The sequence below is a fragment of the Mus caroli genome, unplaced genomic scaffold (genome assembly GCF_978045245.1).
Source record: "Mus caroli unplaced genomic scaffold, Mus_caroli_1 scaffold_16, whole genome shotgun sequence".
In the NCBI taxonomy this organism is placed as follows: Eukaryota; Metazoa; Chordata; class Mammalia; order Rodentia; family Muridae; genus Mus; species Mus caroli.
The window spans coordinates 93,915,006-93,935,904 of NW_028227271.1; the positions used below are offsets into that span (position 1 = coordinate 93,915,006).

The 20,899-nt window shown below is 46.5% G+C and overlaps 1 protein-coding gene across 7 annotated transcripts in view; it reads left to right on the plus strand.

Moving 5' to 3' along the window:
- Positions 1-20,899, plus strand: part of Rai14 (retinoic acid induced 14) — a 151,435-nt gene that overhangs the window by 86,863 nt on the left and 43,673 nt on the right. For all 7 annotated transcript variants that reach the window (XM_021183351.3, XM_021183345.3, XM_085831422.1 and 4 more), the window contains one exon: positions 2,407-2,537. In XM_021183351.3, coding sequence (XP_021039010.1) covers positions 2,407-2,537 — 131 coding nt within the window. The remainder of the gene's footprint in view (positions 1-2,406; positions 2,538-20,899) is intronic.

Genomic DNA, 20,899 nt, shown 5'->3' on the forward strand with positions numbered 1-20,899 from the left:
ACAATTAAAAATCTTGGAAAGCCAGCCTTCTTGTGGAAAAGCTAAGGAAGTCGGATTCATCCAGGCTGTAAATGTATTTTTAAAAAGACCGACAAATGATTTAATTGTTTGCAAGAGAATGAAAGAATTTTATTATGACAGCGCAAATATTTGCTAAGTCAAGAGAGATTTAGGTTAGTCAGTAGGGGGCGCATACTGAGCGTTCCCCAGGCTCCAGGGATGTAAGAAACAAAGGCTGCAGCTCAGAGTCTTCAGGGAACTGAAGATTGGGGATGAAACGAACAAGCCAGACACCCCCTCCCCAGCCAAAGCAGGATGCCATACTTCATCTCGTCTAGACAGTAGGCCTCAGTGAGCTGAGTAGGTGGCCCCAGAGGACACAGCAGAGCAGAGATGCAGAGAGAGAGGTCACCGGGAAGGTCCTGAGAGCCTGCGGGGCCCTGGTCAGCTTTAGAAGTTGGCCTACATGTAAGTGGTGGTTGACAGGAGTGTTCTAAAGCAGGGGCTTCCGTTGTTTTTATTGTAATTTCCAGTAAGAAGGACTTGTGACCAGAGCCCCGAGTGTGCCTTTACACTAAGCCAGGCATTCGGTCTGTTAAACCTGAACGCCTGCCTGCTGGTGTCTTTTCTGTTAATGGTGGAGGGACAGAAGACTTAGGGTTAGAGCTAGGGATTAGCTTCTAGGTTGCTAAGAGCAACGGCCTCAGGATGCTTCTCATGCATGGCGGAGGGAAGAATGTGGAGGTACCTATGAATAAGGACGGGCTTCCTGAGGAAGAGGAACTTTAGAAAAAAGTCAGGGGCAACTTTTCCAGCTCTGCCTTTCAGTTTGCTCTGAATGCTTCCTCCATTCAAACTTTTCTTTTTAAAGATTTATTTATTTATTTATTTATTATATATCAGTACACTGTCTTCAGACACACCAGAAGAGGGCATCAGATCTCACCACGGATGGCTGTGAGCCACCATGTGGTTGCTGGGACCAACTCAGGACCTCTGGAAGAGCAGTCAGTGCTCCCAACTGCTGAGCCCTCTCCCCAGCCCCCTTCAAACTCTCAAGCTCCCTGCTGTGTATGAGCCATGTACCCCTGGCCACCACGCGCCCCGTGTGCGTGTGCAGCATTTACAGAATGAATGGTGTTGCAGATTATTGACCATTCACCTTGGAAAATCCATCTTCTCTTTGCTTCATTTGCTCAAAGAGGCTCAGAGAGCCAAGATCAGGGTCCCTTCAGCCCTCAGGCAAGTGCCCTTGCTGTATAGGAAGGGGCCCTTTCTTGCTACATCTTCCCCAGAGGTCCGCCTGGAACTGATTTAGGAAACCCTCACCATCAGGTTTTTCACTGGAGCAGCATCAAGGGACAGAAAATTCTTTCATGTGGCCTTGCCCAGCTTAAGTACTTTTAGTCCCATTAAAGATTTCACATTCTTCTGACCGGCCCTATCCAGTTTTAGTTTAGTCGGTTTAGGTTAGGGAAGGATTTTACAGGACCATACTTTTCCGTCTCAAGATTATATAGCTAGAGGTCACTGACCCTAAGTGTGCTTCAGTGAAGCATTTTCTTGTTTATAAAATGAACTCTGGGAGAAAGCCACCGCTCTGTGTTTCTTAGCCTGTGCTGCAGTTAAGTGACACAAGACTTAGGCTGGTAATGAATTCTGGTGTCCTCACCACGAGCTGTTGTCTTCGCTTCGATGGGAAGCTTGGGTTGTAGTCGAGGTGACACCTGATTCTGCGTTTGTTAATAAACTGTTGCGGCAGGAAGGGGAGGACCATTGCTCAGACAAACTTAAATAAAAATATAATAGGAAGTGATCATACCGGGTTGTGCTTTTCCATGCGGGACTTACTACTGGTTCCTCAGAGTTTTAGGAATTCAGTTCCTCAATTGCACTGACTGTTTGATGTGCACTAACTTGGTCAGAGACACTTTTTGTGGATAGAGTCAGTAGTCTGAACAGCTCAGAGAATCGAGGCCTGGTACACAGGCCAGAAGGAAGAACTCATGTTTAAGCTCTTGGTAACCTTGAACTGTCGGCCGGTTTGGTTTGGTTTGGTTTCACCGTGCCCTTGAGTGAACTGTGCACTAGGTCAAAGGCCTGCGTTCTCAGGCACCGGCTGCCAAGCTTAGCTAGCCGTTAGCTAATGAGTAAGCTGGCCCCACAGTCCTACATTGCTTCGTCTTCTGAAGGGTACCTGAAGGAAGGGACCCTTTGTTGGAGTTTGCTGATGGCTGCTATTTCATCCAACTGTAGATGCTTTCTTTGGGAGAGCTAAGCCTTCTTGGTTGTTCCCACGGTGAAGTGGAAGGCGGTTTTGAAAGCTGCTTGCTTTGAGCAGGGTTTGATGCTGGCCATGGCTGCTGTTGCTCATCCCTCTACCTCTCTCTACCTTTTGCCCCACAGACAAACGAGTGGAACAAGAATGATGACCGTCTGCTGCAGGCTGTGGAGAACGGAGATGCTGAGAAGGTGGCCTCGCTGCTGGGCAAGAAAGGGGCCAGCGCCACGAAGCACGACAGCGAGGGCAAGACCGCGTAAGAGAGGATAATACTGGCTTGTTAAGGGTGGGGAGCGTGTCCGTGGTAGTGTGCCTGCTGCTCTGGGTTCCGTCGCCAACACTGTAAGAAACAAAAAACAAACCCCGAAATACTGACTTACTCATCAAGGGGAGTTTGACCAAGGCTTTGGGGGCCTTCAAAAAAAAAAAAAAACTAGTGCTGACTTCTTCCTAACCCCATGCTAAAACATGTCTGGGTCTGTTTCCTTTCCCATCCAACTCCAAATTATACGCTGAACTTTCCCCTCGTGGCCATTAGCTGTTCCTGGAAACAACCAACCAACAATTGCACCAGAGAACAAATAGCACCAGGGTTGCGAGCGGTTGGCAGACGGGAAATAAATTCTCCCCTAGAGAAGGAACAGCACAGCTTTCAAACCTTGCTGCTTGTAATTCAGTAAGCCACCCTTTAGCAGAGGTCGTGGTTGCGTGAGAGCTATAGGAAGATTTTTGCTTTGTGTTTGTATGCCTCAAATTCCTGCTTACCAGAGGGGGCGGGGAATTGAGATTAGTAACGTTGGAGCCACCTCCAATGAGGCCTCTCATGTGGCCTTTATTATACTTATGACCTCCTAATCCTTGAGCCTTACTTTGTTTCATTCTTGTTAAGACAAGGACTCACTGTACTCCTCCTGGCTGTCATGGAACTCAACTATGTTGACCATACTGGCCTTGAACTCACAGATATGTGCCTCCCTCTGAATCCTAGTTGCTGGGACTAATGGTGTGTGCCACTGAGCCTCATGGTGATTCCTGACTGGGCCTCACTTTGGGTGTCCTCAGGAGAAGCTGCTTGTGTGCCAGTAGTGTCTATCGCCAGAGATTCCAGCAGTTCTGAAAAGAAGTGTAGGTGTGGGGTTGTTATTGGCTGGCTTCTCCAGTTGGTGGCTGGGACACTTTTCTGAGAACTTCCAGAAATACTACATTTATTACGGAGCTAGCCAACATGGCACGATGCTTGCTGTTCGTTAAGTCCTGGTCCATGGCTGCCCCTGGACGACAAAGGTAGAGCTGGATAATTACAGCAAAGGCCATATGGCTCTTACAGAGCCCCATGTCCTCATTGCCTGGCCCCTTTTTATAAATCTTCACTTTCCTTTGAGTTTAGGTAAAGCAAATGGGGTATTTGTCCTCATCTTCTGTTCCGTAGAGGTAGAGCCTCTTCCCAGAGGCTGTGATGTGTTGATGGTAAGTAAAGGGTCAAGAGAAAATGGATGGCCCATGGTTGTAGGTACAAGCTAGCACAGTCCTCCCTCATAGGAGACATTCAAGAAATGGTTTCTTCTTTCTCACTCTAGAGAGTGAGAAAGAAAATAGAAATAGAAAAGCTTCTATTCCCGTACCCCTGCTGCTCGGGCAGTTTCAATAGAAAAGCTCCCAGCTTGTATTATCCAGATGTTCAGCAAGCCCAGAATTCCCAAGCCACTTGTCCCCAGACTAGTGGCTCTCAGCCGAGGGAGCCTCTGCACTGGAATTGCCTCGGGTGCTTTAAAAAGCTGTCCTGACTCTGCACCTTCCTCCCCCCCCCCCGCCACCCCCCAGAAGTCTATTCTTTTGTCCTGACATTTCTGGTGAGAGATGGTGCCTTTTGTGCTAATCTACCACAGCCTTTCTGCACCTACTCCTTGTGACCCGGTGTCTGCAATAAGACAGCCTTTTATAGTCATCCCAGGGGAAGACAAGATAAGTGCTTATGATGGCTTTTATTATTATTATTAGATACTTTCTTTCTTTTTCTTTTTTGGTTTTATTTTTTTGGTTTTTCAAGACAGGGTTTCTCTGTATAGCCCTGGCTGTCCTGGAACTCATTTTGTAGACCAGGCTGGCCTCGAACTCAGAAATCCACCTGCTTCTGCCTCCCAAGTGCTGGGATTAAAGGCATGTGCCACTACGCCCGGCTTATTAGATACTTTCTTTATTTACATTTCGAATGTTATCCCCTTCCCTCTTTTCCCCTCTGAAAACCCTCTATCCCCTTCCCCCTCCTCCTGCTCACCAACCCTCCCACTCCCATTTCCCTGTCCTGGCATTCCCCATACATTGGAGCATTAAGCCTTGTCAGGACCAAGGACTTCTCCTCCCATTGATGTCCCACAAGGCCATCCTCTGTTACATATGCGGCTGGAGCCATGGGTTCCTCCATGTGTACTCTTTGGTTAGTGGTTTAGTCCCTGGGAGCTCTGGGGGGTACTGGTTGGTTCATATTGTTCTTCCTATGGGGCTGCAAATCCCTTCAGCTCCTTGGGTCCTTTCTCTAGTTCCAGCATTGGGGACCCTGTGCTCAGTCCAATGGTTGGCTGAGAGCATGAACCTCTGTATTTGTCAGGCAATGGCAGAGCCTCTCAGGAGACAGCTATATCAGGCTCCTGTCAGCACCAAGACAACACTCACTAAAATGAAAAAAAAAAATTGCTAATTTGCAACTTAGACACAGGCGGGAATACCTTATGAAATTTTTTCCTTATTTCCTATTTATTCTGTTTAGAATAGATGGTGAAGATGACCATGGTCTAGTCTCTCTTTTCTATTGTAGCAGAAGGCACATCACATAAAACTAAGCATGTTAATGATTTTAAGATCTACATTTCAGTTTCACAATGAGGTTCGTCGTCCCCAAGGAAAATTCGTTCTCACCAGGTAGTCATTCCCAACCTCTCCCCCTGACAATTATTGAGTGTGCAAGCTCTCTGTGTTTGCATCTTCTGAATATTTCATGTAAATGGAGTTATGTATGTAGCCTCTAGCTTCTTCACTTAGTATGTGTGCTCAGGGTCCATCTATGCCAGAGTTCATTCTGTTCTCGTACGGTACATAGAAGTGGCCTGGAAACCCCTGCTTCCATTTTGCAGATGATAAAAGCAAGGCTGTCCCTATCTCGCTCTCCCAAGGCACTCCTACTTGGAAGTCAACTTTGTTCTCCCAGTTAAAGATCCTTACATAAAAAGTTCGAAGAACTAATGAAAGAAAGGCGATCCCTTTTCCAGTGCGGGATTTTTCCATACGTCGTCATCTGTCAACACTTCCTTTTCCTGCTCAGGATACGTATGTGAGGACTGAGCTTATTAACTGGTAACAGTAAGAATTTAAGATTTAAAGGCATGGTGGAATTAAGTCTTATCTGGCCTTATATTTCTAGTCCAACCCAATGGTTGCAATATTCACATCGAGGTTAGGCGAAGAGACCGAGAAACCATCTTCCATGTCACTTTAGCATCCTGTAACAATGTTCACATCGAGGCTTCTGTTATAGCCTTGTCCCTTCAGCTGCAGCCCTTGGCTGGACCAGCCTCGTGGAGCCTATAGAGGTCACTGGTGTCCACTGTAAGAGGTGCTTTGCCTCTCTCTCTGAAGAATAAGGCCGCATCATGAACTTGGAAATCATGTCCTTGTTCATGCTTGGCCTCATTTTCTGCCTTGTATATAGTTCCACGGCAAAATGAGGCTGCAGAACCCTCTTGTAGAGCGCGTTCAGGGTAAGGGATTGTGCCTGAGTGCAGAGTCTTGTTGTGGTCATTCAAGGGCATCTCTCCACTATGTAAACATTGTCTCTCTATGTGACCTCTTCTCCTACCTGTCCCTACCTCTTCTTAAGTCCAGACGTTGATGGATCTGCCCAGGATCTTCCAGGTGCGTTTGATGGTTCTGAAAGAACAGGAGCAGAAGTGACACTAGTGACACTTCCACTAAGGAAAGCCCAGCTTTCCAAAGGATCTGAATCTCATGCAGTAATAAAACTCCTACACGGCAAGGGTCATGCCATTTTTGTTGAGTTAGCCTTTCCCTGTGTTGTAGGCACAAAAGAACCATTTGCTGTGCTTGCTGTAGAGAAAACCTTTTTTTTTTTTTTTTTTGCTTATAATGCTTCATCGATAAATTACCTAGGGGTGGAGAATTAACTTGGGACCCAGGGGAATATCAACTCTGGAAAAGCTTCTATTCCCGTACCCCTGCTGCTCGGGCAGTTTCAATAGAAAAGCTCCCAGCTTGTATTATCCAGATGTTCAGCAAGCCCAGAATTCCCAAGAATGCGGTGGTCAAGGCAGCCATTGCCCAGACATTCTCCAGAAACTTCCATATCCCAAGACCAGATGGGTGGCTTGGAAATTCCCAAAACTTTTTCATCTCTTCCTGAGTATCCCCTGTCGTCCATGGCGAGAAGAGAAACTGTCAGAAATTTTCTTCCTCTGACACTGATCACAGAGGAGTTTAAAAAAAAAACAAAACCCAAAAAAACGTAAAAGCGGTCGAACGGCTGGAATTCATTTAGGAAAGGGTAAAATAGGAGTGGTGACTTGGCGGGAAGAAGACGAAATAGAATAGAGCAGGGCAGAAAGTTACCGCTCCAGGCTGTTTGTGGAATTAGACTTGGCTTTCCTCCGCCCCATCTGGGCTCTTTCCATGGGGAGGTAGGGAAGCAGAGGGATGACAGGACCCCGAAACCTTACGGGGGAAGAGCCTAATTGCTTCAAGATGCTTTCCCCTGTGTTGGATATGCCTTTAATTAAAGTTATGTGTGTTTGTCTTAGGAACAACCAGACTAAATAAAATCACTACTGGGACCATAGTATTTGAACAAATACTCACTAGGGCATATAGACCTTACAGACAGAAAGGGGTGCAGGGGGCGGGGGGGGGGGGAGGAGGGAGGGAGAGAGAGAGAGATGGAGGGAGGGAGAGAGGGAGGGAGAAGAGGAGTGTGTAGTCCACATTTTAGAAACCTGATCTCTTTGGCCCCGAAAGCAAAAACTCGTGAAAATATTTTTAAACAACCATGGAAGTGGCATGTAGAGAAGGCGCTTTTGAGCTCTGCACGCCAGTACAGTAAGGCACTTCTCTGGCCGGTGACCTTTTCCACCCTCTGCCTTTCTGTTTGCTCAGAGTAGGGCTGCGTTAGAGAGTTGGTACCAGCAGTTCTGTCTGAGAAATGAAGTGACACCATGTGACCAGCCTTGTCTAGTTCTTCTTGCAGAGGACTTGTAAATTATCTAAATAGTTACGAACAGTACTTGATTGCAGCCTCCGCCCCTCTCTGCAGAGTTACTTTGTATAGCTTCCTTTTGAAGGTCGGTCTTAGGTAGTGATAGATTCTGTGGACCAAGTGTTTCTCTCTGAAGCTGCTCAAGAACTTGGAGCCCAAGTTGTGGTATTCCTTATCCCCTGATTCATAGCCTCTGCTTTCTGTCGACAGCTGACAGGTCTACATACTCTACTGTCTTAACACAATTTTTAAATTGATTTTTGTGTATATGAGTATTTTGCCTGTAGGTGTGTATGTACATCCATCATGTGTATGCCTGGTGCCCATGTAGGTCAAAAGAGGGCACAGGAACCTTGGAAATGGAGTTCCAGATCATGTGACCCATCATGTAGTTATTGGGAATTGAACCTGGGTCCTCTGCAAGAGCAATTAGTGCTCTTAACCTCTGAGCACCATAGCTCCTGCCCCTGCATCCATTTTTAAAAGTGAGTGAATCCATCTGGAGTCCCATTTGACACTTAACCCCACCTCTCCACTTGACTTTCATTAGAGGGTGAGAGGCAGGCGGTAGAGCCCAGTTGGCAGGAGTAGCTACTGAAGCATGCTTTTTCTTATAATCCCACCCTGGGGATTTTGACCCCCAAAGAACGGCCTCTGCCACTCATTCCTACCTCAGTGCATGGGGTTAGCAACCAAAGCCTGAGCTCCTGAGACATGGGCTAAGATTTTCCTTCCTTGGACTGAGCACTGGCTCACTGGGAAAGAGCACCTGTTCTTGCTGAGGACCTAGGTGTGGTGCCCAGGAGTCACAGGGCAGTTCACACCTGTCTATAACTCCAGTTCTAGAGGATTTGACATCTTCTTCTGGATTCTGCAGGCATTGGGCCTGCATCTGGTACACAGATATACATGTAGACAAGCACTCATACATGTAAAATGATCAAAAAGGATTTTTACCTCCCAGGTTTCCTGAAAGGCATTTTTGTGACAGAGGCAACAGGTAACTAGCAGTGTCTGGGTGACGGTGATGTCCCCTGTCTTTAGGGTTTCTATTCCTGCACAAACATCATGACCAAGAAGCAAGTTGGGGAGGAAAGGGTTTATTTGGCTTACACTTCCATGCTGCGGTTCATCACCAAAGGAAGTCAGGACTGGAACTCAAGCAGGTCAGGAAGCAGGAGCTGATGCAGAGGCCATGGAGGGATGTTCTTTACTGGCTTGCCTCCCCTGGCTTGCTCAGCCTACTCTCTTATAGAACCAAGATTACCAGCCCAGAGATTGTCCCACCCACAAGGGGCCTTTCCCCCTCGATCACTAATTGAGAAAATGCCTTACAGTTGGATCTCATGGAGGCATTTCCTCAACTGAAGCTCCTTTCTCTGTGATAACTCCAGATGTGTCAAGTTGACACAAAACTAGCCAGTACATCCCCCATAAGTGTCAGGCATCTAAATACTTGGCTTCCCATTGGTGACTGTTTGGGGAGGATGAGGAAGTGTGCCACAGTGGATGGGCTTCGTTATCTCAAAAAGATGCACACCTTTTTATGTGTTTTCTGTTTGTGGTTCAAGATGTGAGCTCTCAGCTGCTGCTCTAGCAGCCATGTCTGACTACCACCTTCTTCCTGGACTCCTGTGTCTAACTTTCTGAACTCCTGTGTCTTCCTTCTAGAGTTGCTTTGGTCATGATGTTTTATCACAATAGAAGAGTAACTAAGACAGAAATTAGGACCTGGAAGTAGACTGTGTGGAGAGTTGACACAGTGCACACCAAGGTCAGGCTTTCAGCACAAAGGAGATTTCTTTCCCCGGAGAGGACAAAGGGCAGGAACTGAGAGTCAGAGACAGAGGATAGAAGATGAGAGAGAAGGGGAAGGGAACAAGGGAGAAAAAGGTATATTTGCCCCCAGGGGACAAAGGACTGCCTCTGGATAGAAAGGAGACAGTCATGGCTCATAGGGAAAGGGGGAAACCCCATGTGTGGGTGAGGTGTTTAATTTGAATCAGGCATGCTAATTCGATGAACCAAAGGGAGCTTTTGATTGCTGGACCTTGGTGGTTCAGCCTTAGGAGGAGGAAGTGGCTTCAGGGATGTAATCTAGTGGTTTTTAGCAAAGCAGAGAGGTAAAAGGCGAAACTTGTCAGTGGGTGATGTTTGCAGTGTTTAGGCCTCTGAGAACTCTTCACTGTGGGACTGACTTGACTGACCATGCTACTTTTTTGGTGGAATGTGGAAAAAATTGGGATTTTGAACTAGAAAAACAGTAGAACGCTAAGCAGGGCTTAATAAGCCATCCTGCTAGACGCTAGAAAGTCAGTGTGCTGAGATGTACGTGACTGGGGGGGGGGGAGGGGCCCAGATCAAGGGGGAACAGTGTCAGCCACAGGGCTAGAGACTCTTCTTGTGATTCTTTGGCTGTTTTCTGTCCTCATCCTAAGAACTTGCCTGAGGCTAAGATAAAAGGTAATGAACTATTTTTTTTTTTTTTTTTTGGCAGAAATCAGAGACTATTTCAAGACAGCTTCATGCTGACTTTGTTCAGGGTTATTAGTAACACTTGTGTGCAGGTCTCCAATGAGGTAGAGCAAATGGGGCAAAAGAAATACCTAAACAAAGCAAAACAAAACCCTACAGTTTGGAGAGCAGAAGGAAACCACCAAGCTGCATGTCCCCAGCAAGTGTTGGTGCCTGAGAGAGGCTGTAGCTGCCGAGATCAGCACCTTTAAGGAAACCTGCACGGGCCTAGTGGGAAGGCTGCTGGCTCAGAGCAAGAGCCCAGCCAGCTAAGCTTGTAAAAGGGAAAGGTCTAAGGGAATCTCTGCCCTCCAGAGCAATAACGACTATAAGGAAAAGTTGCTGCTAATGGGGGGGGGGGGGGACGGGGACCATTCCCCAAGTTGGTAGCCAAACTTGGCTTTTAGAGTCCTGAAGGATACAAAAGTAATAGGGTCATGGAATCTTCCTCGCAGATGTTTTTCTATCGCCGTGATAAGGCACGGTTCCTGAGGCATCCTACGGAAGAGTTTGGGTGGGGCAAGAACTTATGGTTCCAGAAGGACTAAATACCATCAGTATCACAGCAGCAAAGTGGCAGCAGGCAAGCAGGCAGGCAGGCAGGCAGGCAGGCAGGCAGGCATGGTGCTGGAGAAGTAACTGAGAGCTAGCATCTCAGTTCACAAACAGAAACCAGAGAGCACACAGGGAAATCTTAAAGCTTGCCCCAGTGTCCTGCTGCCTTCAGCAGCAAGGTTGTGCCCCCGAAACCTTCCCAAATAGCATCATCAACTGGGAACTGTTGCAGGAAATATAAAAAGAACCCGCACTCCTGTTTCTCTCAACCCGCCAACTCTGTGGGGCTGGACCTCAATCCCGTGCTCCTGCTAGTAACTCTGCTCAGCTAGCCACGACAGCGTCTAGCTCGCTTGTCCCTGGAGCCACTGCTTCCCTCTCTGCCATTGGCTTTATCCCAGTTATTCCAACCTTATGATATAACTACCTGTGACTGGTTACAGCCATGCTGGTTCATGTCTGCCTCCATTTTGCCTCCTCTCTTCTCTCTTGACATGCTGTCTCTCCAACTCTTAGCTCCGCCTCCCTTCTCCCTGGTCTAGTCCCAGGCCTCCTGCTGCCCTAATGTAATTGGACAGGGAAAATCTTGCAACAGGGAACCACGTAAGTGAAAGGCATGGGAAAACACAGGAGATCTCATTCAAACTACCACATAATACAAACACAGTCTGGGTGGGAGGCAGTTTTGATCGTCCTACATGGTTTCAGGTGGTCAGTCCAATTAGCAAAACACCAAATAGGACACACTCCACAGGGACAGTCGCATCTCCTAAATTAGGTTTCCTAATTAATGTCAATCCTGGCAAGTTACAGGTGGGGGTGAGGAAGCCCGTGGGGGACATGGGAATTTTTTTCTTAGTTCATATACACATAAACACACACACACCATATTTGGTAGTATGTAGTCCTTGTATTCACATTAAATTAATTTTGTCTTCTGGTAGGTAAATCAGTTAAAGTTATATACCAGGGAAATGTATGTTAAAGCACCATGCCATTTTGTTTGAAAAATTATGCTGTAAACGAAGACATAGTCAATAGGGGAGAGATATAACTAGAATGGATTTGGAAGTCAGAACACACTGATTAAAATACTGTTTTAGAGCTGTTTGCGAAGTTGGGTTTCATAAGCAATCATCATACCTGTCATCTAACACCTAGAGTGACAGCGACAGGGGGATTCCTACAAATTTGTGGCGAGCTTAGGGTACATAACCAGACCCTGTCTCGAAACACAATCAAATTGGCTAAGTGTAGCAAACGAAGAACTTTAAAGATGGCCGTGTGTAATTGTTGCCAGGCTCTCTGGCCGGCCTCCCTCTCCTGGCTGGCTCTCAGTGCCTCCTAAGGCTGAAGCTACCCATAGTGCAGGGGTCAGAGAGTTCCTGGGAAAGTCGGTCACTCTGGTAGAGAGCAGAGCCGGGCAGGGAGGGTGGGGATGGAGCTGTTGAGCACACAGTCAGTGACCTTCAATCACTCACAGGAAAGAGGGCATCTGGAGCAAGAGGTTCTCACGCTGAGCAGCAACGGAGCAGTTCAGGGGTCAAGGCTAATGTGTTCACAAGCGAGTGCCTGTCCTTCACACATACGCATCCTTACAAAGTGCCAGCGACCCTCAAAACTCATCCCAATGAGTTAGACACTGACTGAGGTAGTGTCTCCAGATTCTCTCCCGCATGCCACCCCTTGTGTGTAACCTCCACGGAGTTCCCAAAGGGCTGAATTTATCTTGTTTCAGTATTAAACTGCCAGGGTTAGAGCCAACTAAGGGACTGTTGGTTGACATACGAGACAAAGCACTTTGCCCTGTGTCTTGTGTTTACCACAGTTCATTTATCACTCCCTTTCAGCTTTCCTCAGCATCTCTCTTCTGATGGTCCCCCTCATCCTGGGACAAACATCACAGGAAGAACTCAGAAAGAAACCCGGAAACTCTAGCCTTAGTACACATCACCTGTTGTGCGTTCTAGGTACTCGAGTCTAGGGATGTGTTTTGCTCTAACCAAGGATTCCACCCCCTACCCACTCCCAGCCCCCAGGGCCTCACACATACCAAGCAAGTGCTATCTATGCCCATGAGCTACACCCCTGCCCTGTAGGGTTTCTTAGCTTTAGAATAAATAATCTTTCATTTCTGTTTCCACGCTCCTGGCCCAGACCCCAGGACACCCAGCCCCAGAATTACTACTTCTGGCTACAATTAATAGCAACCCTGGACACTTAAAAGCCAACACTCATAGCTATGGTAATTACTTTCCTTCTTTCTGTGACAAAACACCTATTGGGAACAAGGGATAGAAGTGTCTGTGTCAGTGTGTCCTGGTGGGAAGCGTGCTGCAGGATGAACTATGGCTCCATCGATGGCAGTGAGAAAGAACAGCAGAGACCCCCCTTACCTCATCGCAGACCGAGGAAAGTGTATACCCTCTTAGTAACTTCTACCAGACAGGCCCTACCTTTCCTTAAAGGCTCCGTGATTTTCACCTAGTGATCTGGCACTTTCAATTTGAGCTTTAGGCAAGACATACCACAATCAAACTGCTGCAACACTGTTTTTATATGCTTCCCCCCTTTTTTTATGCCTGTCAGGAGGCAACAGAAGTTTCCATTTTTCAGTCTGCTCCATGGATTTCTGGAAGAAACATGACCCGTGGTGGCATTATACTGGTCTATAAAGTTGAGGACATCGGGCTGGGCAGATGACTCAGTAGACAGAGCGCTTTGCCATGCAAGAGTGAAGACCTAGCGTTGAGTCCCCAGATCCTATATAAAAACTTGGCATGGTGACACACATCTCTATAATCTTAGCACTCCCATAGAGAGATAGGGAGAAGAGACTGGAAGTTGGAGGGCCAGCTAGCCTACTGTATGCAGCAGTGAACAACAAAGAGACAATTAGATAAGGTGGACAGCAAGGACCAACACCTGAGGTGGCCCTTTGAGGTCCCCCCCCAACATGGCACTTGTATATTGGCAACACACACACACACATGATTAAATTGTTTTTAAAACCGAGGAAAGCCAGTTAGTAGTGGCAGTTCATGCTGTAGCGGTTTTTCTTTTGGGCCAATGGAGTTACAGCCCCTCTGGCAGAGAGTAACTTGGTTTTCCAGGGTCTTTTATAACTGAAGCTGTTAAGCAAGACTGTCCTGGAAGGGACCTTTTATCTCTCGTGGAAGGACGATCCACAGGCCCAGCCCCATTTGAGCTCAGTGGCCTAAGATTTCGATGTTAAAATAAGCCCGTGCCATAAAACATTTGGGTTGCGTTCGAGATGCGGTTTTAGAACTGAAAAGGCTTGTGGGCCCAGATGTGTGTAGCATAAGGTGAATGAATTTGAGTGACTCATGGGTGCCCCTAAACCTGTGGGTCTGTCTCCTTCTAGTTTTTTAGACTTCATGACCTCTTTTCGGCATTCATGTAGTGACCCAGGCCAAACCTTAAATGGTAAGAAAAGGTAGGGTTGAAACTGAAACAATGTGTAGTTCATGTTCTTTATGCCATGCCATTGACCCTAAAAACCAAATGTATATCAAAATCACCCTCGCCTGCTGGGTAAGACCCTTAGTACTTGCTTTTCTGCCTTGTCCTTTGCTGCTGCTGGTGGTGGCCCTAAGACTTTGCTAGAAACCACCGTGCACCTGGGCTAGGAAGCAAAATAACCCTCAGTCCAAAGACACCGTTTCTTTCTCAAGAACACGTGTTCCAACCAGACAATAACTTATAGTTATGCCAGTTCATTCCTGGACCTAGACTTGAGAAAGGCACAAAACAAAACCAAAGGGGAAAATTTATATACCTTAAAAAAAAAAAAAAAAAAAAGCCAAAACTAGACAACACTGCTGTGTGCTGGGGAAGCTGAAGAAAGCAAGCTGGAGCTTCCATCCTGTCAGTGTAGGGTCTGACAGGAGAGATGGACAGAAGCAGAGGCCCTCAGAGGATTGTCAGGTGCAGTGAGGAAAGTGAAGAGGGCGGGCACCACTCTGACTAAGCCAGGGAGAGGCAGCACAGAGCAGACTGCTGAACTTGCCTGGCATACTGGCTCTCCCAGTGTGGCAAAGCAAGACTCTGAGGTGGGTGGTGCGAGCCAGTGGACTGGAGCCCAGTGCCTAGGGAGAGTGACAGAAGCTGAGGCTGAGGAGAGGGAGCCAGGGTGTCCCACACACAGCTTTCTGCTCCATGGCCAAGACTTTGGATGAAATCATAATAAAAAGACTTAACTTTCCTGGGTTTCCCTACAATGACTTAATTTTTCTCTCTCCACAATGGCATCTTCTAAAACGCATACAAGGAAAAATGGAAGCAAGTTTAGGTGGTCAGGGATGTGAGGTTCCTGCTGCAAAACTGAAATGCTTGGCTCTCAGCAACTGTGCAAAGCTGGTTTCCATCAGGAGCTGGGCCTGGGCCTGTTACTGACCACAGGGCAGAGGGAGAATGCTTACCCCAGCATTAGGGCAGAGAGCCAGGTGTAGAGGCAAGCCTGCAACCCCAGCACGCAGAAAGCTAAACAAGAGGGTTGCTGTGAATTCGAGGCCAACCTATGTTGCATACCTGGACCCTGTCTCAAAGAAAAAGCCATTAGGGCAGTGAGTTCACATCCTGGTCTTCTGTGTATTCCCTGGCTTCTTTGAACCCCCGTGTCTTTGTCTAATGAAGAGATTTGACTTACCCTTTCTGCCACTGGGAATACTTGGATCCTGGGTTGGATGGAACCAGTGTTCGGAGGATTTGGGGAATGTGGTTTCCTCTGTTTGAGTGTTGGCTGTCTGCTTAATTTGTAATTTAATCTGTTGGTGCCAGAGTCAGGGGAGATGTTAAAGTCTCATAGTGGCTCAACCATGTGAGAGCCCACATTGTAAGAGACAAAGGAGTTGAGTTTGAGGAAGATTTTCTATAAATGAGAAAGCCTGGAAAGTTGGTCTCCTGGAAGTAGCTCCGAGAACATTTTTACTTCTGATAGACATTTCACCTGGTAATCAAGAATGAAAAGGTGTATGTTTACTCTTTCCGTGTATCTTGCCAAACCGAAACTCATGGGCTTTGAATCGCAGCGCAAGTCTCCTTCTGATGAAGAAATATCTAATCTTGGTCCTGAGACCTTTGTTTCAGGGAAGTTTCTCATCTCACTGACTGGTTTTGCCAGAAGGGAAACCCCTTTTGCTGGCTCCTTGCTTCAGGGCTGGGATTGTGTTCCCATCTATCCAAGAGTCCCGACACCCCTAAGGTGCACAGGGAGCTGACTATGTTTGCTTTTGACGAAATGCTTCCAGTTTTTGGTTTAATGTTTGCTTTTTAAAGAACAGCCCAACCAACAAATTAGAATCCATACTCTAGTGTGTTGGTAGATTACCTGCTATTGGTGGTGGTGATGTCATATGGTTACTTTAAACTAAATGTCAGCCATCACCATGTAGCTACAAATTGGCTGACAGTGTGCTGCCTAGACCTCTAACCTCTCACAGGGCCACCCTTGCCTCCGCTGTCATTCCCATACTCAGGCTGCCAGGAGTTGCTGCTTGATGCTTGGGTCATCACCAATGAATTGACTTCTCACCAGGGGGTGGGGGTCAGGTGGAGGGGTGGGGAGCAAGAGAGGGAAGCTGAGAGAGAGCAGTGGAGCGGTGAGTACTGAAAGCTTGGGCTCGGTCCAGCTGTCAAAAGCTGAAGCATCCCAAGTACTGTAAGCATCACAGGATGAAAGCAGCCTGAGCCTGAGCCTGAGCCTGCTTGTTTGTGTCTTCTGGTTACATCGCTGCTGAGGGCTGGGCTGAGCCGCGGAAGCAGAACTGAACAGGCCCTGTTACAATGTAGCATGACACTCTAGCGATTCCTTTTTTGTGGGACATAGCTATGAGATAGGTTTTTTTTTTTTTTTTTTTTTTTTTTTTTTTTGGTTTTTCGAGACAGGGTTTCTCTGTGTAGCCCTGGCTGTCCTGGCACTCACTTTGTAGACCAGGGTGGCCTCGAACTCAGAAATCCGCCTGCCTCTGCCTCCCGAGTGCTGGGATTAAAGGCATGCGCCACCACGCCCGGCTTGAGATAGGTTTTAAAGGCCAAGAGGATGTGTTTTTTTTTTTTGTTGTTGTTTGTTTGTTTGCTTTTGGTTTTTTTTTTTTTTTTTTTTTTGGTTTTGGGAGACAAGGATGTGTTTTTTAAAGACTGTTCAAACAATGGGCATCATGGCAGGACATAATGGTGTGGGACTTTCAATCTGTTCTTTTAGGCCAATTTATTTTTTTAGGTGTATGGGAACTCTACTGGGGATCTAGTACATACATACAGGTTATAACTCAGTAGAATCTGAGGCCTAGGTAGGACTTGAGAGCTTGCATTTGCTTGCTTGCTTCCTCCCTTCCTCCCTTCCTTTCTCCATCTCTCCCTCTCTCCTCCCCTTCCTTCCTTCCTTCCTTCCTTCCTTCCTTCCTTCCTTCCTTCCTTTGGGATTTTATTTATATGGGTGTGTTCTGAATGTATTTGTGCACCACATATGCCCAATGTTCACAGAGGCCAGAGAGAGCCTCAGATCCCCAGGGTGGAGTTATAGATGGTGGTGAACTGTCTCCCAGGTGCTGGGAATTGAGCCTGGGTCCTCTGGAGGAAGAGCTGGCGCTCTGAGCTGCCGAGCCTTCACTCTGTAAGCAAGACTTTGTTACTAAGGTGCCACCTCTCCAGCTCCATTGGAATCTGGGAAGCCACTCTGTGTTAGCTTGGCCAGTGACCAGTAGTTTTATCCCCGAGGAGCAAGATCCTTAAAGCCTTCTTGCTGCCACAGAATTCTTGACCTAATAAAACTGTAAATAAACAGCCTTTCTCCAGCTACATAGACTTTTGAATGACAGATTTCATTTTTTAAGAGATAAGAAAGCAGCTTAGGTAGAGAGGGAACCAAAGAGTGGTCTAAACTTTTAGGGGAAATTTCAGCTGATGATCAACTGGACCACTTCAAATGGCTCATTGAGGGGAAAAATAAATAAATAAATAAATAAAATTAAAACCAGAAACGTGAAGCTGGAAATCATCTCCCAGCACCCACATTGGGCAGTTTACAACCACTGATAACTCCAGCTCTAGGGGAACCAGTGCCCTTTTGTGGACTGTGTGGGTATGTACATGGTGTATACACACAGACACATACATGTATTTTTAAAAACTGTTTTTATTTAAATAAATACAATTTTTTTTGCCTCTGTAAACTGTATGTGATAATAAAAATTCTCTTGTTTAAATAAAAAGTTGCCAGCCCAGAAGTCTCCACTAGGGTGTGGAGACTTGGAACCCTCCTTCCTTGTAGCCAGCAGCAGATGACGACACAGTAGCTTTAGGAGGCTTCCCAGGGTCTCAAAAGGTGAGTACATGTAACTGGGCAGCCCCACCCTGCGTAGAGCTGCCGGCTTGAGAGCATACACCCACACAAGCACTCTACATGCTTGTTTTAGCAGGCACAGGACTTCAAAAGTAGAAACAACCCACACTTACATCAAGTGATAAGTGGGAAAACAAAACACACTATATTCATGAACTTGAACAGTTGAGAACTACTGATAACTCACACATGTGCCTCGAAATCGTACTAAATGAGGTCAGAGCCAGGGGTCCACATACTGTATGCTCCAATTTCTAAAGAGTATTCACAGCAGGGTAAATTAGTAGAAGATGGAAAGTAGATTGGTGATTTTTTTTTTTCCTTTTGGACTAACAGGACAGAGAAATGAGTGTCTCTTAAGATGTTTGGGGGGTTTCTCTTTAAGCCATTGTAGAAACTGCAGAATTACAGAGTAAGTGCTATGGCTTGAACATAGAGCCTTATGTGTTAGTGTTAGGTCCCCAGTGAGCGGTGATGTTTGGGGATAGGGGGTGGAAACTTCAGAGGTTGGGGCCTAGCTAGAAGAAGCAAGTCACAGGGTGGGTGCTTCTGCAGGGTCTGCCTCATCTCAGCCCTTTCTCTTCTGTTCTCCTGTGCCACGCCACCATGATGAACTACAAAACAAAACAGATCCTTCCTAGGTGAGGGAATTTTGTCACAGGGATAGGAAGTCTGATTCTCACAGTGAGGCTGACACCTGAGTGCCCTGTTCAAGTTGCCTCTGCTTCTAGTTCACGTTCAGGGGCTAACCGTTGATGTCTTGCTGCTCTGCGATCTTGTTTGCACACCTTTGTGACTCTGCTCGAAACACCCCGATTGTATGTCTCGAAAGGGTGACTTTGTGTTATGTGGATCATGTCTCAGTATAGTGTGAAAATGTGCTCATTTTATTTCTTTAGCCTTTAGTATTATTATGCTTCGACATAATATGCTGATTTAAAGGCTTAGCATGGGGCTTGTCAACCTAGGAATGACATATTTTGAGATAGGAGCTGTCATATGATGTTTGAGATTCTCAGTGGTTATCTCTGGCTTCTAGACATTAGCTGGGCTCTCTTCTCCTCTATCAGTGATCAAAACTGTCTCTGAATGTTGCTAAAATGTGTGTGTGTGTGTGTGGTGTATTATACAAATTGTTCCCACAGTCTGGTTAACCTTTTGATTTCATTTACTAAAAACTGAGTTTCATAAGGAGGGAGTTTGTCTTAGTCACTGCTCGGTGCTCAGAACAGGATGTGACACAGAGATGCTACCTATGTATGGTAGCGTGTGAATGGATGGATTTAGTTATAGTAGCAACAATACTTTAAAAGCATGCAAGTGTACCAGTATCACAGGTATCTCATGCTTGAGGTAACACATATTCTAGCACGCAGTCAGCATTGTCGCAAAGCATTCTTAAGGGGGTTTATGTGTACGGTTTAGGTAATTTACAGGTAGATGCTTTTAGCAAGTTATTCTTTTTTATTTTTAAGATTTATTTATTATTCTATCTAAGTACACTGTAGGTGATTTGAGATGCACCAGAAGAGGGCGTCAGATCTCTTTACGAGTGCTTGTGAGCCACCATGTGGTTGCTGAGAGTTGAACTCAGGACCTTCAGAAGAGCAGTCAGTACTCTTAACCGCTGAGCCACCTCTCCAGCCCTAGCAAGTTATTCTGTTATTCTATAGCGTAGGCTGATTAAGTGGTGACCTGGGGCACCCTGTATTCCTAATCCTGCTGTAACTGTGCAGGTGCCTGCTTGCTAGCCAGTCCCTATCTACCACCCCCAAGACTGTCCCCTCTGAAAGTGCTCACACCACTCTCTGCGTAGGAGAGGAAACAAGTTCCCTGTCAGCTACGAATCAAAGCTTTGTCACCCACGAGTCCTGCTTTTTGCACCCAGTGAAATCCAGTGTCCCCGACTCGAGTGTCCTGTTCCAGTCGGCTCTGCCTCACAGAGGGCAAATGTTAATGTCTGCTGATGCCGCTGCCAAGTGCCGCTCTGGGGATCGTCACTTGTCTAAAAGGTGCCAGAACTTAAGTAGCTGAGTGTGAACTTTAGACAGGGCTGGTGGTTGGGGTCTTTGGGGCCTGGGAATGTCTTTTGTTTTGTTCCCAAGTTCCCAGTCCCTGGAAAGGCATGGAGCTTTTAGCTCCTCCCCCTTCCCTGTCTTCATTTTTTACAGCAGTGTTGCCAGACCCAAGTCTGTCCTTTCTGAACACTGAATTTCTTTCATTAAGCAATGATGTCACAGACTCTGCTGTGAAATAACTGGTGTCATTTTGCACATCAGTACTTTTACATATAAATTCTTTTATTTCTGACAGGCCATTTTACTGGTGAGTAGAGCGAGACACAGGGAGCTCTTGCCCGTGATCGCACTAATGAGTAGCAGGGCTCATGAGTCTGTGCCCCTTAAAGGTGGCACACGGGACCTTCTACCATTGCTACGTTTCTTTCAAAGCTTTCCCAGCTCCCTGCCCGTTCTGCCTTCCCTGAAACGTTAATAGTATTAGAAGCATTCATGTCTGAAAGTCATGGACATTAGGAATCACGGCATGAATTCCTGAAGTTAAAGCTGCAACAGAATGAGATGTCCAAGTTAAGTAGGCAAAAGCAACAGAATTAGAGGCAGTATTCCTGCCTCCCTCTTCTGTACTGTGGTATTTACCCTCCCTTTAATTAATAGCCCATAATATGCCGGGGAGTGTACTGATGGAAACAAAGCCCACAGCAGAAATGGGAGTTTTTACGTTGGCTTTAGTTCATGGAGCAGGCCAGACTCCCCACTGCCTTTCACTTCAGTGAAGAGTTGTTACTTTTGGAAAAATGGAACCCAGACGCTTGAAACTGATCTCTACTTTGGCATAAGAGTGGACTGGAAAACTTTTTTGAATTGCCATATTCTGTATAATTATAGCTATATATTCTTTTCATAAGGCA